This window comes from Suncus etruscus, chromosome 5 (genome assembly GCF_024139225.1).
Source record: "Suncus etruscus isolate mSunEtr1 chromosome 5, mSunEtr1.pri.cur, whole genome shotgun sequence".
Classification (NCBI taxonomy): Eukaryota; Metazoa; Chordata; class Mammalia; order Eulipotyphla; family Soricidae; genus Suncus; species Suncus etruscus.
The window spans coordinates 13,667,080-13,687,079 of NC_064852.1; the positions used below are offsets into that span (position 1 = coordinate 13,667,080).

Genomic DNA, 20,000 nt, shown 5'->3' on the forward strand with positions numbered 1-20,000 from the left:
TTTTTTTGGAGAGATAATCTATTTATAGAAGTAAAAAAGAAATGGTATGACAACTACTAATAAAGTCAGATGGGAAATAATTTCTACAGTTACATCAACCCTGAAAGATAAATTGTGGCTATACATTAGAACAAGAGAGCAACACAAGGAATCTGAGTAACATGTTCAGTATGCACACATCTGTAACAGGCATTACAACAGCCACCAGGTTCCAGCCTTGGGGCCACTGAGCCTCTGGGGTTTTATGAACAGGGCAGGCTGATGAAGCAAGCAGCAGACAGTGCAAATTATTTATTGCCGTGTAAATCATCCTGAGGAACGTCTGTGATTCCCCGGCACCACAGAGGTTTCAAGGGCAAATAATAAGCTTATTGATCACAGGAGAAAGTCAAACAGTGCCATCAGAAGAATCCTGCTTTGATTGTCATGGGATGCCCCCAAACCCCCTCAAAACAAACTCAACAAATGTCACAACGTAAGGTCCAAGAGCTTTATTATTCTTCCCAGCTTTTGAATAACAAAGTGGGAAATCATGTATTCCTTCAGAAAACATTTGCAAAGTGCCTACCTTGTCCTGAGCACTGGAAACATGGAAAAGAATGAATGATTCCCTCTATATTGTACAAGATTAATGAAAGTCTTTTCGGGGTCATTAGTAAAGTTTAGCAGCAAACTCCAACTCCTCCAACCCCTTAATTGACCATCTGAGGGGAAAATGACTAAAATCCCATATTCTGTACATCGACATATTGGCTCCTTTGTGCCTTTATTAAAAAATCATTACTAAAAGAAACCACTGTAGTATTCTGACTTCGAAAACTACTCAAACCTGCTAGGTTCTGCAAATCAGTATGAGCACGATAACCACTGGTATCATTTAGCTCCATTTACTTGAGAACTAAACGTCTAACACTGTACAAAATGGTTTAGACAAAGAAGCTAAGTCTTCACGTCAGTTTTGAGTCACCCATTATGATTTCTGTTTTACAAACTGGAAACTGAGGTTCTATGAGGTTGAGTGATTTACTCAAGATTAAAGTATCACATAAGTGATAATATTGAAATTCAAACCCAGGCTGCCAAGAGTCCCTCACTCTTACCCTCCCCACTCATCCCTCCACCAAAGCCATAGTGCATCAAGATTTCCCAAGGCCCCGGGAAAGCCAAACTCCTATGTAAATGCTTCAGACTTGAAAAAGGACATCATAGCATATTACTTTAAAAACTTAAGTTAGGGGCCGGAGCGGTGGCACAGCGGTAGGGCATTTGCTTTGCACGTGGCTGACTCATTAGAATGGACCATAGTTCGATCCCCGGCATCCCATATGGTCCTCCAAGCCAGGAGCAATTTCTAAGTGCATAGGCCGGAGTAACCCTGAGTCACCAAGTGTGGCCAAAAAAAATCAAAACCAAAAACAAACAAACAAACAAAAACCAGAAAACAAAACAAAAAAATGAAAGTACCTAAAAACATAAATTAGAAGCTTAGAGAGATTTTATTTCACTTTTATAGATGGCAAATAGATGCCAGGAAAAAGGACCAACATACCAATAAGCAGTTAATTGGTAGCATAGCTGGTTTGAGAGAACACACATTTACTATAGTTCTCTAATACTCTTCAATAAGAAATTGGTGACTTTGATTTTACATTTTGTTTCCTTATTCAGAAATTCCCACAAATATATATTATTCTGTATATAATATATTTGCCTATAAAATAATGAGAAGGGAATATCTCTCTATAGATATGTAGTGGCATGAACAGGTATACTGCAATCAGATCTGAATTTATTTTTAATTTTTTTTACTTGTTTCTATTTTCTGAGCCACACAGTGATGATAGGGTTATTCCTGACTCTGCACTAAGGAATTACTCTTGGCAATGCTTGGGGACCATATGGCATGCCTGAGATCAAACTACAGTTGGTTCAGTAGCATGCAAGGCAAGTGCCCTACCTGCTGTACTATCACTCCTGCCCTCAGATCTGATTTTAATGCTGAGTCAACCACTAAACATTTATGTGAGCTCCATATTCTTTACTGTTTTGGGGGCACAAACAGCAGTTACTCCTGGCTCTGAACTCAGAAATTACTCCTAGCAGGCACTGGGAACCATATGGGAGATTGGGGATTGAACCTGGGTTGGCTGTGTACAAGGTAAATATCCTCCCCATTGTACTGTTACTCTGGCCTTGAGCTCCATTTTCTTTTCTTTTTGGGGGGGAAGGGTTGCACCCGGCAGTGCTCAGGGGTTACTCTGGCTCTTCGCTCAGAAATTGCCCCTGGCAGGCTCAGGGGACCATATAAAATGCTGGGATTCGAACCACGTTCCGTACTGGATCGGCCGAGTACAAGGCAAATGCCCTTCCGCTCAGCTATTGCTCCAGCATTGAGGTCCATTTTCTTATCTGTAAAAAGCCTTCCTTGATTTCTCTAGATTTATTTAGGGTTTTTGTTGGGGGGGGGGGGTTTGAATCACACCAGGCAGCAGGCACGGGGTGGGGGGGGCATATGAATGCCGGGATTCCAACCACCATTTGTCTAGGATCGGCAGCATGCAAGGCAAATGTCCTACGACTGTGACATCTCTCCAACCTCCCATTTAGGGTTTTTTATTTGTTTGTTTTGTCCATGCAGGAATTACTCTTGGTACTGCTCAAGGAACTGTGTGGGATGCTGGGGACCAAAGTCAGGTTTGTTGTGTGCACAGCAAATGCCCTAACCTCTGTCCTCTCTCTCCAGTCTTAGGAAAATAATTTAAAACTCCAAGATAATTCAAGTGATTTTCTTCTTTGGTCTTTTTGTTTTGTTTTGGGGTCACACCCGGCAGCACTCAGGGGTTAGTCCTGGCTCTACACTCAGAAACTGCTCCTGACAGGCTCGGGGGACCATATGGGATTCAAACCACTGTCCTTCTGCATGAAAGGCAAACACCCTATCTCCATGCTATCTCTCCAGTCCCTTCTTCTTTGGTCTTAAAGAACTTGGCTAATACTTCTATATATAACATAGTGTACTATTCTTTTTCTTACTTATATTTCCTAAAGAGCAGAAATGATTCTACTGCCTGCATCCTCACTGAAAAACAAAATGATATTTAGAAGGTATTTAATGCATTTGCTGAATGATTACAAGAATATATAGATTCTATATAACCATTTTACTTAGTTTTTTAAAACTTGAAAGTGGAGGCCAGAGCAATAGTACATGTACATGTACTATTATATAATATATAAATATATTTGTGTATATATACATTTATATATCAAATATATAATTTGATCCCTAGCACCCCAGATGGTGACATACACACACAGAACCAACATTTACACACACACACACACACACGCACGCACGCAGAACCAACATTTTTTTTTTTTTTTTGGTTTTTGGGCCACACCCAGCAGTGCTCAGGGGTCACTCCTGGCTGTCTGCTCAGAAATAGCTCCTGGCAGGCATGGGGGACCATATGGGACACCGGGATTCGAACCAACCACCTTTGGTCCTGGATCGGCTGCTTGCAAGGCAAACGCTGCTGTGCTATCTCTCCGGGCCCGCAGAACCAACATTTAAAGGGGAATGCAGAAATAGCATTGGCTCTATCTGGTCCCCTGAGTATTACTAGGTGTTGACCCTGGAGTCTCCAGAACAGCTCCTGCAATTTTTGTTTTGGGGTCACACCTGGGTGATGCTCAAGAGTTACTCCTGGCTCTGCACTGAGTAATTGCATGGGATGCTAGGGATTGAGTCCTGGTCAGGAGAATTCAAGGCAAGTGTCCTCCCTACCTGCTGTACTTCTCCAGTCCCACCACAGTCCAACTTTAAAGCATCCTGACTTCATGTCCTTAAGCCCTCACACTGAACCATCAGCCAGCAGGCAAAGAACTGTAGAGAACCCTCTGTTCCCCAAAGCACGCTTTGGAGGCCCCACGAAAACCCAAATAAGGGGTATTGGGATGCTTGAATTAGCACAGTGGTAGGGTGTTTGCCTTGCATGCAGCTGACTCAGGATGGATGGTGGTTCAGATCCTGGTATCCCATATGGTCCTCCAAGCTTACCAGGAGCGATTTCTGAGCGCAAAGCCAGGAGTAGCCCGAGTGCTGCCAGGTGTGACACCCCCCCCCAAAAAAACCAAAAAACAAATAAGACTTATTAATGATATGTATGCTAATGAAAAGGCTAATGAAAAAAACCTTTTCTTTCTTTCTAGGTAAAAATTCATGTGCTAGAGACTACAGTTCAAGACAAGGGGAGAAAAGATGGATTGGTAAGGTATTTTTATAGCTTATTAAGATATGATTACTAGGACCTCTTTTTTTTGAGGGGGCACACCTGGCAGAATTCAGGGGTTACTCCAGGCTCTGCACTCAGAAATCGCTCCTGGCAGGCTCAGGGGACCATATGGGATGCTGGGACTCAAACCCAGGTCTGTCCTGAGTTGGCCACGTGCAAGGCAAAAGCCCTACTGCTGTGCTATCACACCAGCCCAGATATCATTTTTTTGACAGAGGAAAAACAAATTATTACAACTAAACGTGGTGAATAGCATGAGACAGAAAAATCTAAAACTTCTATTTATGAGGCAATACCAAAGAGAGCCAAATGATCAAAAGAATGAACAAATAATAGGTAACTAAATCTAGGGCAGGGGTCTCAAACTCAATTTACCTGGGGGCTGCAGGAGGCAAAGTCGGGGTGAGGCAGGGCCGCATAAGGGATTTTGCTTACCGAATATTCGCAATAAAAAATCGCATTAGTAAGAAAAAAAATCGCAAAAAATCGCATTAAACATTTGCATACCCCGAATGGACTGCTCGGGGTATGCGAATGTTTAATGCGATTATTCAGTAAGCAAATAATCGTGAATACTGCAATATCTGAAGGCCAGCCGCGGGCCACAAAATGTTGTATGGAGGGCCGCAAGTTTGAGACCCCTGATCTAGGGAAAGAAAGAGGCTTAATTCTGGAGTTGCTGTCATGGAAGAAGAACATAGTCCTTCAAAGTATGTGTAAATGCACACTGAGCGTATGTCATATGTATATTACATGACACATAGCCAATGCTTAATAAATACAATGAACTGACGGTCTCTTACTCAAATTTCATCAAATAAGGCTAATTGTTTTTCATTGGAAAATTTTTACCCAATTATTAATTATCATTGTATGCTCAAAAGCCAATATGACCTTTTAAAAAGTCGGGCATAGTGGCCAGAGCAATAGCACAGAAAAGGGCTTCTGCCTTGCACATGGCTGACCCAGGACAGACCTTGGTTCAATTCCCACCCGACCCCACCCCAGTCTGCCAGGATTTCTGAAATTCTGAGCGCATAGCCAGGAGTAACCGCTGAGCGTCACTGGGTGTGGCCAAAAAACAAAAAAGTCAGACATATATACTAGTATTTAACATATATTTTAAAAAGTCTTATTTTAACTATTGTTGTTCATATTCCTTCTATAATATTAAACATATGGAGCATGTTTATAATAGCTGCCTTAACATTTCTGATTGCTAATGCCATCATTTCTGGAATTTCTCTTCAGTCCTTTTCACTATTCTAAACTGAAGAAATACTTCAAAACCACTTTGCAGAATTTTTAAGTTTATAAACTCATGAATTCCATTACATATTCACCTGAATCATTCCCCCTCAGCCCCACTACCACAGGCAGCCTTCAGAAACACAAATGGGATGCGATTTCCCTACAAGGCTGAACAACGTTCACTGCCCTCAGAAGGAAAACAGAACCCACTCTAAGTACCTGGCTTCCAGGGTTTCGTTCCTCTCTGCCCTGCTCTCCGTGCAATCGCCTGCCATTGCAGAACACACAGCTCAGATTCAGTCAGACCACCTCTTTAGGGTATCCTTCTCTGGCTATTTGCCCCCCCCCCCCCATCACTATTCATACAGGCCTCTCAGCTGGAGAGACCCCTAATACTAGTGTAATTATATTTGTGTGTTAATATGTGTCAAGTCATCTATTGGTATTTATCTCATTCCACTCCCTGAGAAAACTTTCATGGCATCCCTCTGGTACTGACTCTATGCAAAGTTCCTTCCTCAGGCATGGGGAATATTTCTGTCCAGCTCAACAGAGAGTTGTGTGGAGTCAGAAAGATGTATAGATATATAGTGCAGGAAATAAAATGCTTGCCTTGCATCCCACTGACCCTGGTTCGAATCCCTGATACCAAATATGGTCATTCAAGAACTACCAAGCATAACCTCTCTCCCGTGTATAATAATCCTCTACAAACCTTCATCTATCATTGAAATTAAATTATCACCAGATTAAGAACAACACACTCAGTTGTTTCATGAATTAAAGGTTTATATATAGTGAGAGAGCTGCTTATTTGAACAGAAGCCTGACAAGGACTTTCCTGGCATGGTAAAGCTGGAGGGTTTCAGTTCAGATCACTGAATGCCACTACGTTTGCTCATCCCCTGCAGAAATTATTAACTGAGCATTTGCTGTTCAAATGCACTTGTGTTACAGACCAGAAACTAGAGTCATGAAATAGATATGGAGGTGAGATCTCCGAGAACCGTTCTATGAGCATCCCTACTGTGGCATTAAACCAAAGACTGTATCCACTATAACGTAAAAGCAGCAATCCATGAGGGTCTCTCTGAGAAAGCCATCATTGTGGAGAGACTCATCTCTGCAGAACACCAAACTGTGAAACAGTTCAGAGGTAGAGAGCACTTCCCCTGCATGGAGGAAGGAAAGAGGCAGAGACTGAAAGAAAAAGGAGGGCAATAAATCAGGCAATCTGGTGCCAGACATAAAATACCTACCTAGGCAGCTGGGGTACCACAACAAAGGACTCAGACCAGTTGTTCCTGGCACAGCTGGAAGTAGTCATTCCCTAGGGGAGCCACACCCTGAAGGGTTGCCACTCCCAAATTCACAGTCTGGGCTGCCTGGCTTTTCCCACCCTATCTGTTAGTGGTAGGTGGGCTAGGCGCTCCTTGTTCACCTCAAGTTTTTCACTAAGTTCTGTTCTGTACAGGAATTCAGTGTGTCTTATGTCGTAGGACTTGGTAAAAGCAACAGAGTGGCCTGCATGTGGAGCAGCCATTTTGAGGTGAGCCCAGGCCTCCACACCATACAGCCTGTCCACAACCCCGTGGGGTTCCAGCCTCCAGGTTCAATAGAATTTGATGACAAGCTTGTGGCCTCAGGCTGCTCAGATCTAAAGTGCATTTCCCAACATGGATAAATCAGACAGCATCCTCTACCTGAGCAGCCAGAGGCTGCTGGGCACAAAGGCACCAGAGTTCCCACAGGCTGCCTGCACTTGCTGGCAGGAGACTGGGAAACAAGCACAGAGCATGCAGCTGTCCCCGGCCACAGCAACTGAGAGCTGACTTCCCTGAGGCTGCAATAGACTGCCGACACCCCAGAGATCAAGTACAGAAAGCAACCTCCAAACTGGTAGTGTCAAACTAAGTCACATTCACATATGACTGGCTCGCTACAAGGCTGTTGCTGGGCATATGTGACTACAAACTCTAGTCAACGCCCACTTCATAGTTTATTCCAATAACAGTGACCTCTGGGCCACATGCCAAACCAACTAGACTCTGGTGGCTCAGAAACTACAGGGCATGGAGTCCTCGTGCAGTAGCACAGCAGATCCCCGGTGTCCCATATGGCCCTCTAAGCCAGGAATGATTTCTGAGCGCATAGCCAGGAATAACCCCTGAGCATCACCTGGTGTGGCCCCAAAACCAGAAAATGAAAACAAACAAAACTACAGGGCACAGATGCCACAGATCTACTGCTATCACCCACATGCACACAATTCAGAACCACAGACACCATTTCAATCTTGCAAGCATTTACCAAATCCTTCAAAGGCATGCGGAGGTGTGAGAAATTAGGGTCCCAGGCACTACATTAATACTAAGAAACTGCTGCTCTGACCTGATGCAAGTTGGAGTTCTCCCTTACCTCCATCCTTCAAATCTGGAACAATGGAAAAGTGAAGTTTAGTCACTTCAATAAATGGAGACAAGTACAGAAAGTTTTTAACTACATCACAGCCTCCTACACTGCCTAGGGAAGACCTCAGAGAAACTATTCTCTTCATGTTCACAGAACTGAAGAAATCATTAGAAAAGTCAACTCAATGAACTCAAAAGAAGATACAAATCAATATTCAAAAAAATCTGTTGCATTCTATATACAAACAACAAATTAGAAGACAGTGAAATAAAAATGCAATTCCAGGGGGTGGGGCAGAGCTCAGTGGGCAGGGCATTTGCCTTGCATGCAGCCAATCCGGGAGGGACCTGGTTCGATTCTCAGTATCCCATATGGTCCCCCAGCCAGCCAGGGGCGATTTCTGAGTGCAGAGCCAGGAGAAACCTCTGAGGGCCGCTGGGCGTGACCCAAAAAATAACCAATCAATCAATAAATAGTTTTAAAAAATCATAAAGCTCCATGAATAGTTAGCTATTCTGAGGCAAAAAGACGAGGAGTATACATTTTCTGACTTTAAATTAAATAATAAACTATTAATTAAATTTTAATAATTTAGTGTTTTAATAATTATGTTTATTAATTTAATAAACTTAATAACAAACTGTTGGGGAGAAGAGGAATGAAGATGGGACCAGAGGAAACATAAAGCCAGTGGTCGAGGGTCACAGGCAATTTGACGGTGTTTAGTGCGGTTAACTTTATATATCAATAATCACAAACTTACATCACAAACATCTTTGAGGACTCCTGATCCACACTCCCCATCACTGAACACATCCACCCCCTGTGATTCTTCTTTCTCAAACATTGCCAGAGCCAGTTCACTTCTCTCAATCTCTCTCTGGTCCCTGTCCATGCTTCCTCCAAAGCTCGAGCTGCCTGGAACCTTTTTCCCATCAAAACCCTCTCCTATAATTTTCTTGGGGGAATTTTTGACTTCTCAGCTAGAGTTATGAGTAGCATCCCTTTCCTTCAGAATTAACTTGATTCTGAAGGAAATGTCAATGGATTTAGTTATTTGTTGATTTTCCTCTCTGAAGAGCAGAATTTATCAAAAGAGAGACCGTGTCTGGTTCTATTCACCGTTGTATACCCAGTAAAATGCCTGGTATAGAGCACTCAATAAATATTTATTGAATGCATGAATGAATACAAATGATAAGTGAAATGAGCCAGTTACCAAGTGTTATTACACTTGATAATTTCTTCTTCCCCACCCAACTGTAAATTTTTTGAGTGCAGCAATCTCATTTCTCTTGTTCACCATTTGATACTCAATACCTAGGGCCTGGAAAGTCATAATATGTGCTGACTGATGAAATGACAAAAGATTTAAGACTTTGAGATTAAGCAGAATATGACTAGAAGAGTGAGAAAGGCACTCTGACTAAGGAAATAGCAGAAGCAGGCATGGTTTCAGTGTCAAGAAGCTGCCAGTTCAAGAACATGGTATGTTTGGAAGGGAAAAAAGCTGGGAGTAAGGGTAGGAATGGCCCCTTAAATTGCATTATGTAGGTGAGTGGTTCTCTATAATGACTCTCACATATAAATCAGAAGTATTGCTCTAGAATAAAAACTATAAAGATGAATGTAAATATAAAAAAAAAGAAATTTAGGGGAAAGGGTTATAGAGAACTCTAGTTGTTGAGGCCAGAGAGGCAGCTAAATTGGTGTGCTTTTCATGTGTGTGTGTGTGTGTGTGTGGGTGGGGGGGGGGCTGGGTTCAACCTCCAGAATCACATGGGCCCCTGAGTACCAACTGTGAGCATCCTTCTCCTCCAGCATTGCCAGATGGAACCAAATAACTTTAATTGCCAAACTGTTACAAAGTATATAAGGTCAAACACATGGGCATCAGTGCATCACAGCAAAATACAACCGAGTGAACCATCATCAAAAAAGAGCTAAATGAGAGCACTGTTTTTACCTGTATGCACTGTTTTCACATTTAGCAACAAAAGAAATGGGCAGAATGAGCATTTGCCATGTACTTTCTCATTCTATCTCCAGGACCACACCATTAGGAAGTTTCTAACCTTATTTTCTACGTTAGAAAACTGGAGTCCATGGGGCTAAAGTAATTTAACCTGATTAAGGGCAGAACTCAAACCCACACTATGGATTCAGATCCAAGGCCAGTAGCTGAGAATGATTCTAACACTGATTCTGAAAAACTATCATGTTAAGAGTAGTCAGAAGGAGAAAGACACTAGTGAAGGGGGTGAACTTTTTTTTGACTGAAACCCAACTACAAACATGTTTGCAATCATGGTGCTTAAACAAAGAAGGAAAAAAAAGAAGAAAAACAAACATGAGATGATCTCATTCATCTTGGTATAAAAGAGAGACCCTTTCCTTCCAAAAGAGGAAATAGACAGTTTTGAATAGTGACAGATCTTGGCCATGGACTAAAAAACTCACTATCACACATGGGAGTAGTGATAGGAAAGGGGACAGTAATGAAGACTGGGTGGGGGATGACACTGGATGGGGGAATCATGGGAGGAGGTTTACAGGCACTTTACTAGTACAGTAACTTACATACCAATACCATAAACTTTAATACCATGATAAACCATGTTACCTAAACTATAATAAAATAGATAAATTTTAAAAAACAGAACAGAGGAGGGGAGGGGAAAGCTCATTACTAAAATAAAACCAAGAAAGGGGGAGAACACAGTAGTGAAAAAAGACCAACTCAATACAACTTGCATAAATCTTCTTTGATCACTGATATAAAGTAGAACCTGTTGAATTCTCAGGAGGAACTGAAAAACACATTTAAAAAAGAAGGAAACCCCAATCTCTTTCTCTTTTTTTTGGGGGGGGGCCCCACCCAGTGACGCTCAGGGGTTACTCCTGGCTATGCGCTCAGAAGTCGCTCCTGGCTTGGGGGACCATATGGGACGCCTGGGGATCGAACCGAGGTCCGTCCAAGGCTAGCGCAGGCAAGGCAGGCACCTTACCTCTTGCACCACCGCCCGGCCCCCAATCTCTTTCTCTTAACCACCCACAGGCCAAATAGAAAACTTCAGAATATAACTGTAATTAAGTTGTGGATTTAAGACTCAAGAGATGGCCCAGTAGCTAAAAGCACCAACCTTGCAAGCAAGAAGCCACGAGTTCAATCCCAAGTGGCACCCACACACACATAGCAGGATCCCGGCAACTCTGTCATTGGAACCCAGGCATCACAACACAGTCATGTATGTGAGCACTGAAACTAATGTGTGCAACCTAATTGAACACATGTGTGAGCACCCCTGTGACTCTGAAACAGGTACAACTGGAACGTGTGAGAGCTGCATAATCATAGGGTGCAACCTGGCGAGCATGTGTGCAAGTATGAACTGAAGTGTGTGGTCCCTGGCGAGTAACTCCTTAATACTTCGAGGTGTGGCCTCAAAATCAAACCAAAACAAAACAAAAAAGAGATGTTTTATTTTTATATACTCAGCTTGAGAATTAACAGGTACAGGAGCGAGAGCTCAGCAAGTCAGCTCCGCATGCTGGAGGTTTGAGCCTCACCACCACGTGGTCCTGAGGACTGTCAGAAGTGAGCCCTGAGCACTAGGCTGGTAGTAGTCCCTAAGAACTGCTGAATGTGCTAGTAATCAGGGACTGTGCAACCCCATTTCCATAAACAGTAACCAGATCCCCCTACTCCGTTCAGGTATGGCGCATAAACCAAACCAAACCAAAGCTTACCTAACAAATAGAGTTGAGGTATAAAAGAACAGGGGTCAATAAATCCAGTCAAATAATTTCTTCATTCCCTGAGGCCAAAACCTACCATTAGTTTTCAAAACTAAGAGACATGAGAACAATATCCTTGTGCTTTATTGTTGTTCTTATTATTTTGGTTTTGGGCCACACACAGCTGTGCTCAGAGATTACCCCTGGCTCTGTACTTAGGAATTACTTGTAGTGGTGCTCAGGGATCAAACCCATGTCAGCTGCATGCAAACGAGTGTCTTACCCACTGTATTATCTCTCCAGCCTCAAGAACAATATTCTTAAATAAAGGGTTTTTTCTGACAAAGCTAAAAATGGAAGAAATTCTCCCTTGCATCCAGCAACCTGATCGCTGTGAATACAGAACTTTTCTACAGGGCCAATTACTTGAAAAAAAATCAAATAAGGATATATTTTAACATCTGTTTACATAGAGGCTTGAAAAGAAAAACCTTGCAGTATACTGCCTGACAAGAGAAGATCCCAGAGATTTACTTAATAGACTGCTTTATACTAAATAGAATTGGAAAGATAATTCTCACATAAAACTTGTCAAAAAATTCCAAAGAGAGATTCCAGCAAATAGGCCACTTGCCTGCATATGGTTGACCCAGGCTTGATCCCCAGAACCCTAGATTGTCCCTTGATTCTGTCAGGAGTGATCTCTGGGTGCAGAGCCAGGAATAAGTACTGAGCACTATTGGGCATGATCCTCCCAAAAGAATATTGGGGGGGAAAAAAAAGTATGTAAATCACAGCTTTAGGTGTGTGTGTGTGTGTGTGTGTGTGTGTGTGTGTGTGTGTGTGTGTGTGTGTGTGTTTGTGTAGGACAACACTGCTACAGCAAGTACTGGCTAAGATCAAACTTGTAGTTCCATGCATGCAGAGCATTCCAGTGCTCTGGGTTCTCTTTATTGGTTTATTAGACAAATGTGCTACCTCAGTATGTTCAGTCATTGCCTTTCACCATACTCTTAAAATATGAGATAGGGCTGAGGAAGGAGCTCAGTGACGGAGCACTAGTCTTGCATGTATCGCGTCCAAGAATCAATCCCTGGCTCTGAGCCTTAGAGTCTAGGGTTTGCGGGTGGGGGAACTGTGATTGTGTTAAGTACCTCCATGATTAGATTTACATTCTTTCGGTGACCTAAGGTATTTCCGAAGATATTTCGTGATGAGTTTTACCAAAATGTTCCCACCGATGTATTGTTGCCCTAATGTCACTGGTCCTATGTGCTCTATCCTCCCTGGTCAGATGGAGCTGCTAACTTGCCATAGCAGAAGGAAGAATGGGAGCCTCAGAACTGAGACAGAGAGAAAGGGGATGGATCAAAGGTTCAGTGTGCTTTCACTTTGCCTACATGTCTGATAAGTGGTATTAACATTAAAGTGAGGTTTTTTTATTTGTTTGTTTGCTTTGTTGGTTTGTTTTTGGACCACACCTGGTGACGCTCAGGGGTTACTACTGGCCATGCGTTCTGGAAATTGCTCCTGGCTTGGGGGACCATATGAGACGCCGAAAGATCAGGTCAGTCGCGTGCAAGGAAAACACCCTACTGCTGCACCGTCTAGCCCCTCATTAAAGTTTTAATTATACTTTATAAATGACACCTTTTAATAGGTGAGTTTGTCTGCATTTATATTGGCTAATGATATGTCTGGTAAGTTTACATCTTGCTGTACTAATTACCTCTTTTCTCTATTTTTTTCTTCTTTCCTTCAGTTGAACTGATATGCTCTGTTTAACTCCCTAATTTTCCCTTTACTCTTTAGAAAGTTATAGAATGTTTAATTTTTTGGTTGTTATTGAAACAATTTGAGGCTGAAGTGATAACACAGCTGGTTTGGCATTTACCTTGCATGTGGCTCTCCTGGGTTTGATCCCCAGCATTCCAAATGATATGGTCCCAAGTCTGGCAGGATTAACCTAAGCGCCACCAGATGTGCACCCCCCAAAAAAAAAAATTGGGGGAGGGGTTACTTTCTTCAGCAGTGTTCGGGTCCTCTTGCAGTAAGACTTAAGTTTGATGGTACAGGCCCGGTGGTTTGGTTAAGTTTAGAAAATTTCTTATAGCCAGGGTTATATGTCAAAAGGCCAGAGTATAAACTTTACATGTGGGAGTCAGGTTCAATCCTGTACTACAAGGTCTCCTTAGACCAGCTGAAGAACATATGGACTACTTCCTCTTCTGCTCTTATAAAATTTCTAGGACATTCAAGTACAGGTTTATGTGTAAATTTTCTTTTTTTTTCCTTTTTTTTTGAGGGGGGAGTCACACCCGGCAGCGCTCAGGGGTTACTCCTGGCTTTACACTCAGAAATCGCTCCTGGCAGGCTAGGGGGCCATATGGGATGCCGGGATTTGAACCACCGTCCTTCTGCATGCAAGACAAATGCCCTACCTCCATGCTATCTCTCCGACCCCTATGCATAAATTTTCATTACTTTAGAATAAAAGCCCAGGGGGTAACTGCTCAATCATATGGTAAATCCATGTCCAGCTTATAAGAAACTGCTAACTATATTACACAGAATGCCTATACCATCCATATTACCAACTTCAATGAGGTATGATCCAGCTTCTCTCTACATTGCTGCTGGCAATTGGTACTATCACTATTTTTCATTTTAGTCAAGGAAATAATATGTGTTTTAAACTGGCATTTCCCTAATGGCTAATTATTAAAATTTTTGTGCATATTTATCTACCATTAGTGAAGTATCCGCTATTATTTTTGTCCACTGTCTGGCTGGATTACTTATAATTTCTACTACTGAATTCTGAAGTTTCTATATGAATCCTGTCAATTTTGTACAAATCTTGCAGGCCTTATCTGTCTTTAGCTTATGGTTATGGACTATGAGAATCTGTTTGCTTTTGAACAAGGTTCTCTTTACTTTTAGGTACAGGCTATTATACAAGTGGCAGTTTATTTTAGAACCACGAGTGTTTTCTGAGTAGTGGGTACAGAATTTCCATATTCCTCTTCCTGCTCTTCTCCAGAAGCAGTTAAGCAAGGATAGAGACCTTTACTTACCTAAGCCAGTCCTCCAGATGAGCCCTGGTGTTTGTTCTGTCTTAAACCCAGGAATAGTCAGTTATAGGTTTCTGGATTATATGCCCATCACTAATCAGTCCATGCCTGGAGATTTCAGTGGGGTCCAAACAGATCTGTTTTGCCATGCCTAGGACACAGGAGGTGACCTCATCTGAAGAGCCTGTGCTCATGGGGTGGTGGCAGCAGTAAAAGGATGACTGGGTCATGCTTTTAAAAATGTATAGCTCTTTATCTAGAGCCAGAGCAATAGAACAGTAGGTAGGGTATTTGCCTTGCACCTGGCCAATTCAGGTTCAATCCCCAGCATCTCATATGGTCCTGAGCCTGCCAGGAGTGGTTCCTAAACTCAGAAGTAATTTCTGAGCACCACCAGGTGTGGCCCAGTAACAAAAAACAAAAATTAAAAAAACTTTAAACTAAAAAGTGCTGCACCTGAGATCACTAGATGTTCTCCTGAAATGTATTTAGGCTCCAATGGGTCACATTGGCACAAATACAAGCTGTCTGTATACTATCTCTTGGGCCTAAAAGGAGATTCCGTCCCCAGAGGGTGCTGGAAACATCTGCCTAGATGGTAGTAAGACCCTAAGATACACTTGTTGGCCACTGCTTCTTCACTTAAATAAGAAGGTGCTGGATGATTTTCTTTTTCTACAAGAACAAGTTTGGGCATTTCTGATCTAGCTCTAGGCTCCCCAGTTTTTCCCTTGGTTTTCTTCTTTAAATATAAAACATATTTTACATTTAAATCACAATTCATTTTGAATAAATTTTATACAAGGTCTGAGATTTACTTTGCAGATGATTTTTTGGTTTAAGGAAGTTGACTTGCTTTAGCACCATTTGTTATAAAGACTATCCTTCCTCCAGTTAATTTGTAAACGCTTTTTCTTTTTTTTAACTTTTTTTTTAATATTTTGGGGGCTTTGGGGGGGCCACACCCGTTTGATGCGCAGGGGTTACTCCTGGCTAAGCGCTCAGAAATCGCCCCTGGCTTGGGGGTACCATATGGGACGCCGGGGGATCGAACCGCAGTCCTTCCTTGGCTAGTGCTTGCAAGGCAGACACCTTACCTCTAGCGCCACCTCACCGGCCCCTGTTTGTAAACGCTTTTCAAATGAAGACTATCATAAATCTAGTCAAACCATGGCTAGATACAGGTTGCATAGTCCTTGTCACCCTAGAAACAAAACTAGATCAGCCCCAGGCTGTGTCAATTATTCCTTTTCTTCTCAGAGGAAGGACAAGCTGTCCAGGACTAGTTTCTTGCCGGGGGACCTCCTGGTATCACCTACCCTTAAAATAATACTTCCCACTCTTTCCATGTCATTGACACTGAGACAACAGCAGGACCTGCTCAGCTTACAGGAGGATGGGTGAGGAGATTCCCAACACAGAAATGATGCCTGGGGCCAGACCACCAGAGGTTTACCCTAGTGCCCTGAAAACTCAAAAACTGCAGCATTTCACATACTGGTAAACTCAATCAGATACACTCTTAGAAAATTCATAACCTAAAGAAGACAGTCTCCAGAACGTTGTCAATTTCTGTGCTTAATTCTGTTTCGAGAATAAACAGAAATGTTGATTCTGTTATTAAAGAATGTCAGTAACATATTATTATTCTGACATATTAATATGTCAGTAACATTTTCTCTTACCATTACCATATATACATTACTGTGTATATGGCAAAAAATACAGATTTGAAGCATAAATGTAAAGGTCCATCAGAAGCAGACATCTGCACTGAGTCTTTTACTCTTCTTCAGGTTTCAGTTAGATGCTGACTAAAGTTTCCAAAGTACACTTACCTTTCAATGAGGTGATGAAAATTTCTCTAGAATCTGATCTAGCGTGTTATTATATAATTATTGCCTACGTACCTTCACAGTAAGGTACATGAATGGCATGAACTACCTTCCCCACTGTTACATGCCAAGATCAAGCACATGGCAACAATTAGTCCAAACTTGGCAGATATTTTAATAACCTCTAAAACACTGTAATAGTGAAAAGTGGAGCTCTGTAGTCTGAGATCCCTGGGTTTCAATTCTAATCCCGCCACTTCTTGTATGACTTAGAAAAGTATCTCTCTAAACACGGGTTTCCTCATATAAAAAAATGTACAGTACAGTTCGATTCTTGACTTAGGGGTAGATGCCTTTGTCTCAACTGCTTCTGTGTCTTCACTCAGAAAAGCTCAGGATTAGCTGAGGCAATGTGTCTGGATTCAACAGCATTGTGACACCCATTCCTGTCCCCTTGCTTCCTCTTCATGCTGAACAGGGACAGCACCACAGTTCAACCTTGAGTGGAGTTGCTAACTCAACCCCTTTCTACGTCAAGGTGAAATTTTGGCTGAAAAGGCTTTCTATTCCTATAGAAGCAACCAAGATTATCTTTATATTCACAATTTATTCAGGTGAAGAAGAGGACGATGTCACTAAGAACTTGGAAGAATAATTTTTTTTTGGGGGGGGCCACACCCGGCGGTGCTCAGGGGTTACTCCTGGCTGTCTGCTCAGAAATAGCTCCTGGCAGGCACGGGGGACCATATGGGACACCGGGATTCGAACCAACCACCTTTGGTCCTGGATCGGCTGCTTGCAAGGCAAATGCCGCTGTGCTATCTCTCCGAGCCGGAAGAATAATTTTTTATGCAAACTCACTGTACCTACAGGGAAAAATCCTGAGAAGTGACAGGTGATTGGATTGTGTTAACTTTCAAAAAGTGAAAAAGACAAAAGTCTATGTGAGAATCCACTTTCAAATGAAAACATCTACCTATTAATCCCTGCTGTATCCCAAAACAATTGCTGGAAAGAAACCCCAGCACAGACAAAAGGAGCTGCCCATCGGATCAGAAACTCCTGTATGGGAAAACTGGTGTTTGCAACAGAGCCCTTTAAATGTTCATAGGAATGGAGCTTCTGCTTTCAAGCACTCTTTTTTTTTTTTTAAAGGAAAATGTATAATGAGGGCTCAAACCTAGTAAGCAGGAGGAAAAATGAAATTACTGATTGATGATGAACAAAAGTGTAATTCAGACCAAAAGGAAAGAATGCAAAAAACTTGGCATCAGACAGAACAGGAATCAAATATGAACTGAGTCACCAGCCATTGATGTCTATTTCAGCAAGAAACAACTCTTTTTTTTTTTTTTTTTTTTTGTGGTTTTTGGGTCACACCCGGCAGTGCTCAGGGGTTATTCCTGGCTCCAGGCTCAGAAATTGCTCCTGGCAGGCACGGGGGACCATATGGGGCGCCGGGATTCGAACCGATGACCTCCTGCATGAAAGGCAAATGCCTTACCTCCATGCTATCTCTCCGGCCCCCAAGAAACAACTCTTAGATCACAAGTTTCCTCCTATGCAGAGTAAGAAGGCTAACGTTCACCTCACAGGGAGCTGGGAGAACCCAGCAAGATGCATGGCATGCCCAGCATTGTGTTCAATCCGTGGTAGGGGACTCATAAACATGAATTCTATCGCCTCATCTTGCTGTTGTTCTCATCAGCAATTATCATGAAGGAGTGAGTTTGGAAACAAAAAGTATGTCTTCATGTGCACATTCACAACCTCTCAAGACTATTTGGCAAGTGAATTCTTTGAGTTCTATAGGCTCAAGATCTACTGAGCAATACGACTTGAATTCATGGAGAGATCTGGTTTTGAGGCCTATTGCCCAGAAAAATAGACCGAACCTCAGAACCTAACATAGGAATGGGAGAGAGCACAAGCTAGCTTGGCCAAAAAGTAAAGATTACTTGAGCTTCGGTTCCCGTCCTTCACTCGTGTACTGCCAGCAGATGAGCCCAATCAAGTCCTGCACCCTGGCGCTGGCCATTGTCACCACGGTCATGGGCAGCAGTCTGTCCTGGCTCAAGTGCAGGGGGAGGTAGACGTCAATCTTCTTAGTTGCCGTTGTGCCGACATGACCCTGTAGACAAAGCAAAAGCACGAAGGTAAGGCATACAGTGATGGTTATACAGATCCAACTAGACCACAAAGACGCTGTCCAGAGCCGCTCGCTGTGTGGCACAGCCGATTCCCATCCGTCTTGTACAGACCCACATAAGAGCCTGGAATGGTTCCACATGGAATCACTATCCAGTGTCAGTAAATTCTTTCTGACAAAATTTTGCTTTCTATAGGTTTCCTGGATTTAGCCCAGCTAGCAATGGGATAAATGAACATAACTAAAATGAGAAACTCAGTACACAGACTTGATGTTTGGTATCAGGAGACTTGCTTTGCTATTTACTGAGCATGACCTGGGAAAAGTCACCATTAGACTTCTGTATCAAAGACCTCAACACTCCTCGACACCTGGGGATACACTGCATGGGAAATGGCCAAATAGATTCTCTAAGGAAGCTCTCAGGCCTGCGGCAAACTACAGGAAGCTAGTTTCTTTGTGTACTACAGCTGCTTATTCCAGTACATGTATCAGATGCTCCGGGGTTTCCAGTCTCCCATTATCATCCTAACTCCATATTCACAAGCTCAGTATCCCAATTCAGCCTTAATGTCCTCTCCTGAACTACTGCATTAATTTGCAAACTTCCAAAAATCCTCATCTTTTTTTTTTTTTTTTGGTTTTGGGTTTGTCCCAGGTCGATGCTTGCAAGACAAATGCCTTGCTGCTGTGTTATCACTCCAGCCCCCCAAAAATCCTCTTAAAAGGAAAAACTCTTTGCCTTAACTGAAACCTGGTCACTGAGAAATTCGGCTCCTCTTTTATCCAGAAAACTGTTGGCTTTTTATCTCTTATAGCCCACACCACTCCAGGATAGAAGGTAGAATAGATACTCTTGCTGCTACTATTTCTAAATTATTATTTCCTCTTTTCATGCAAAAGGCCCGTTCGTTTGAGACCCAAGTTCTCCGGCCACACCAAGAGTCGCCTCATTTGGGCCTGTGCCCAGCAACCTCCTTGTCATTCTCTTCTTCTAGAGAAGACCAGCACCTGGGTTCACAGCTTTCTTTCCCACCTCAACTGCTATCACCATTCTTTATAATTATGTCTAAGGGACATAACTGACTCATTAGACATATGACATCTAAGACCTGTGTCATAAGTCTAAGAACGTATTACCTCCTGATGCCATTTCATCCATTTGAACTCAAATTACATCTTGCAATGTATAAACCAGAGGTTTGCACCAACTTCAAAATCTCAAATTAGAATATCTGTTCAAGAA

The 20,000-nt window shown here is 42.4% G+C and overlaps 1 protein-coding gene across 3 annotated transcripts in view; it reads right to left on the reverse strand.

Moving 5' to 3' along the window:
• The window catches only part of MAPKAP1 (MAPK associated protein 1), a 293,758-nt gene that overhangs the window by 123,945 nt on the left and 149,813 nt on the right, over positions 1-20,000 (reverse strand). For all 3 annotated transcript variants that reach the window (XM_049774167.1, XM_049774165.1, XM_049774166.1), the window contains one exon: positions 18,564-18,736. In XM_049774167.1, the coding sequence (XP_049630124.1) occupies positions 18,564-18,736 (173 nt within the window). The remainder of the gene's footprint in view (positions 1-18,563; positions 18,737-20,000) is intronic.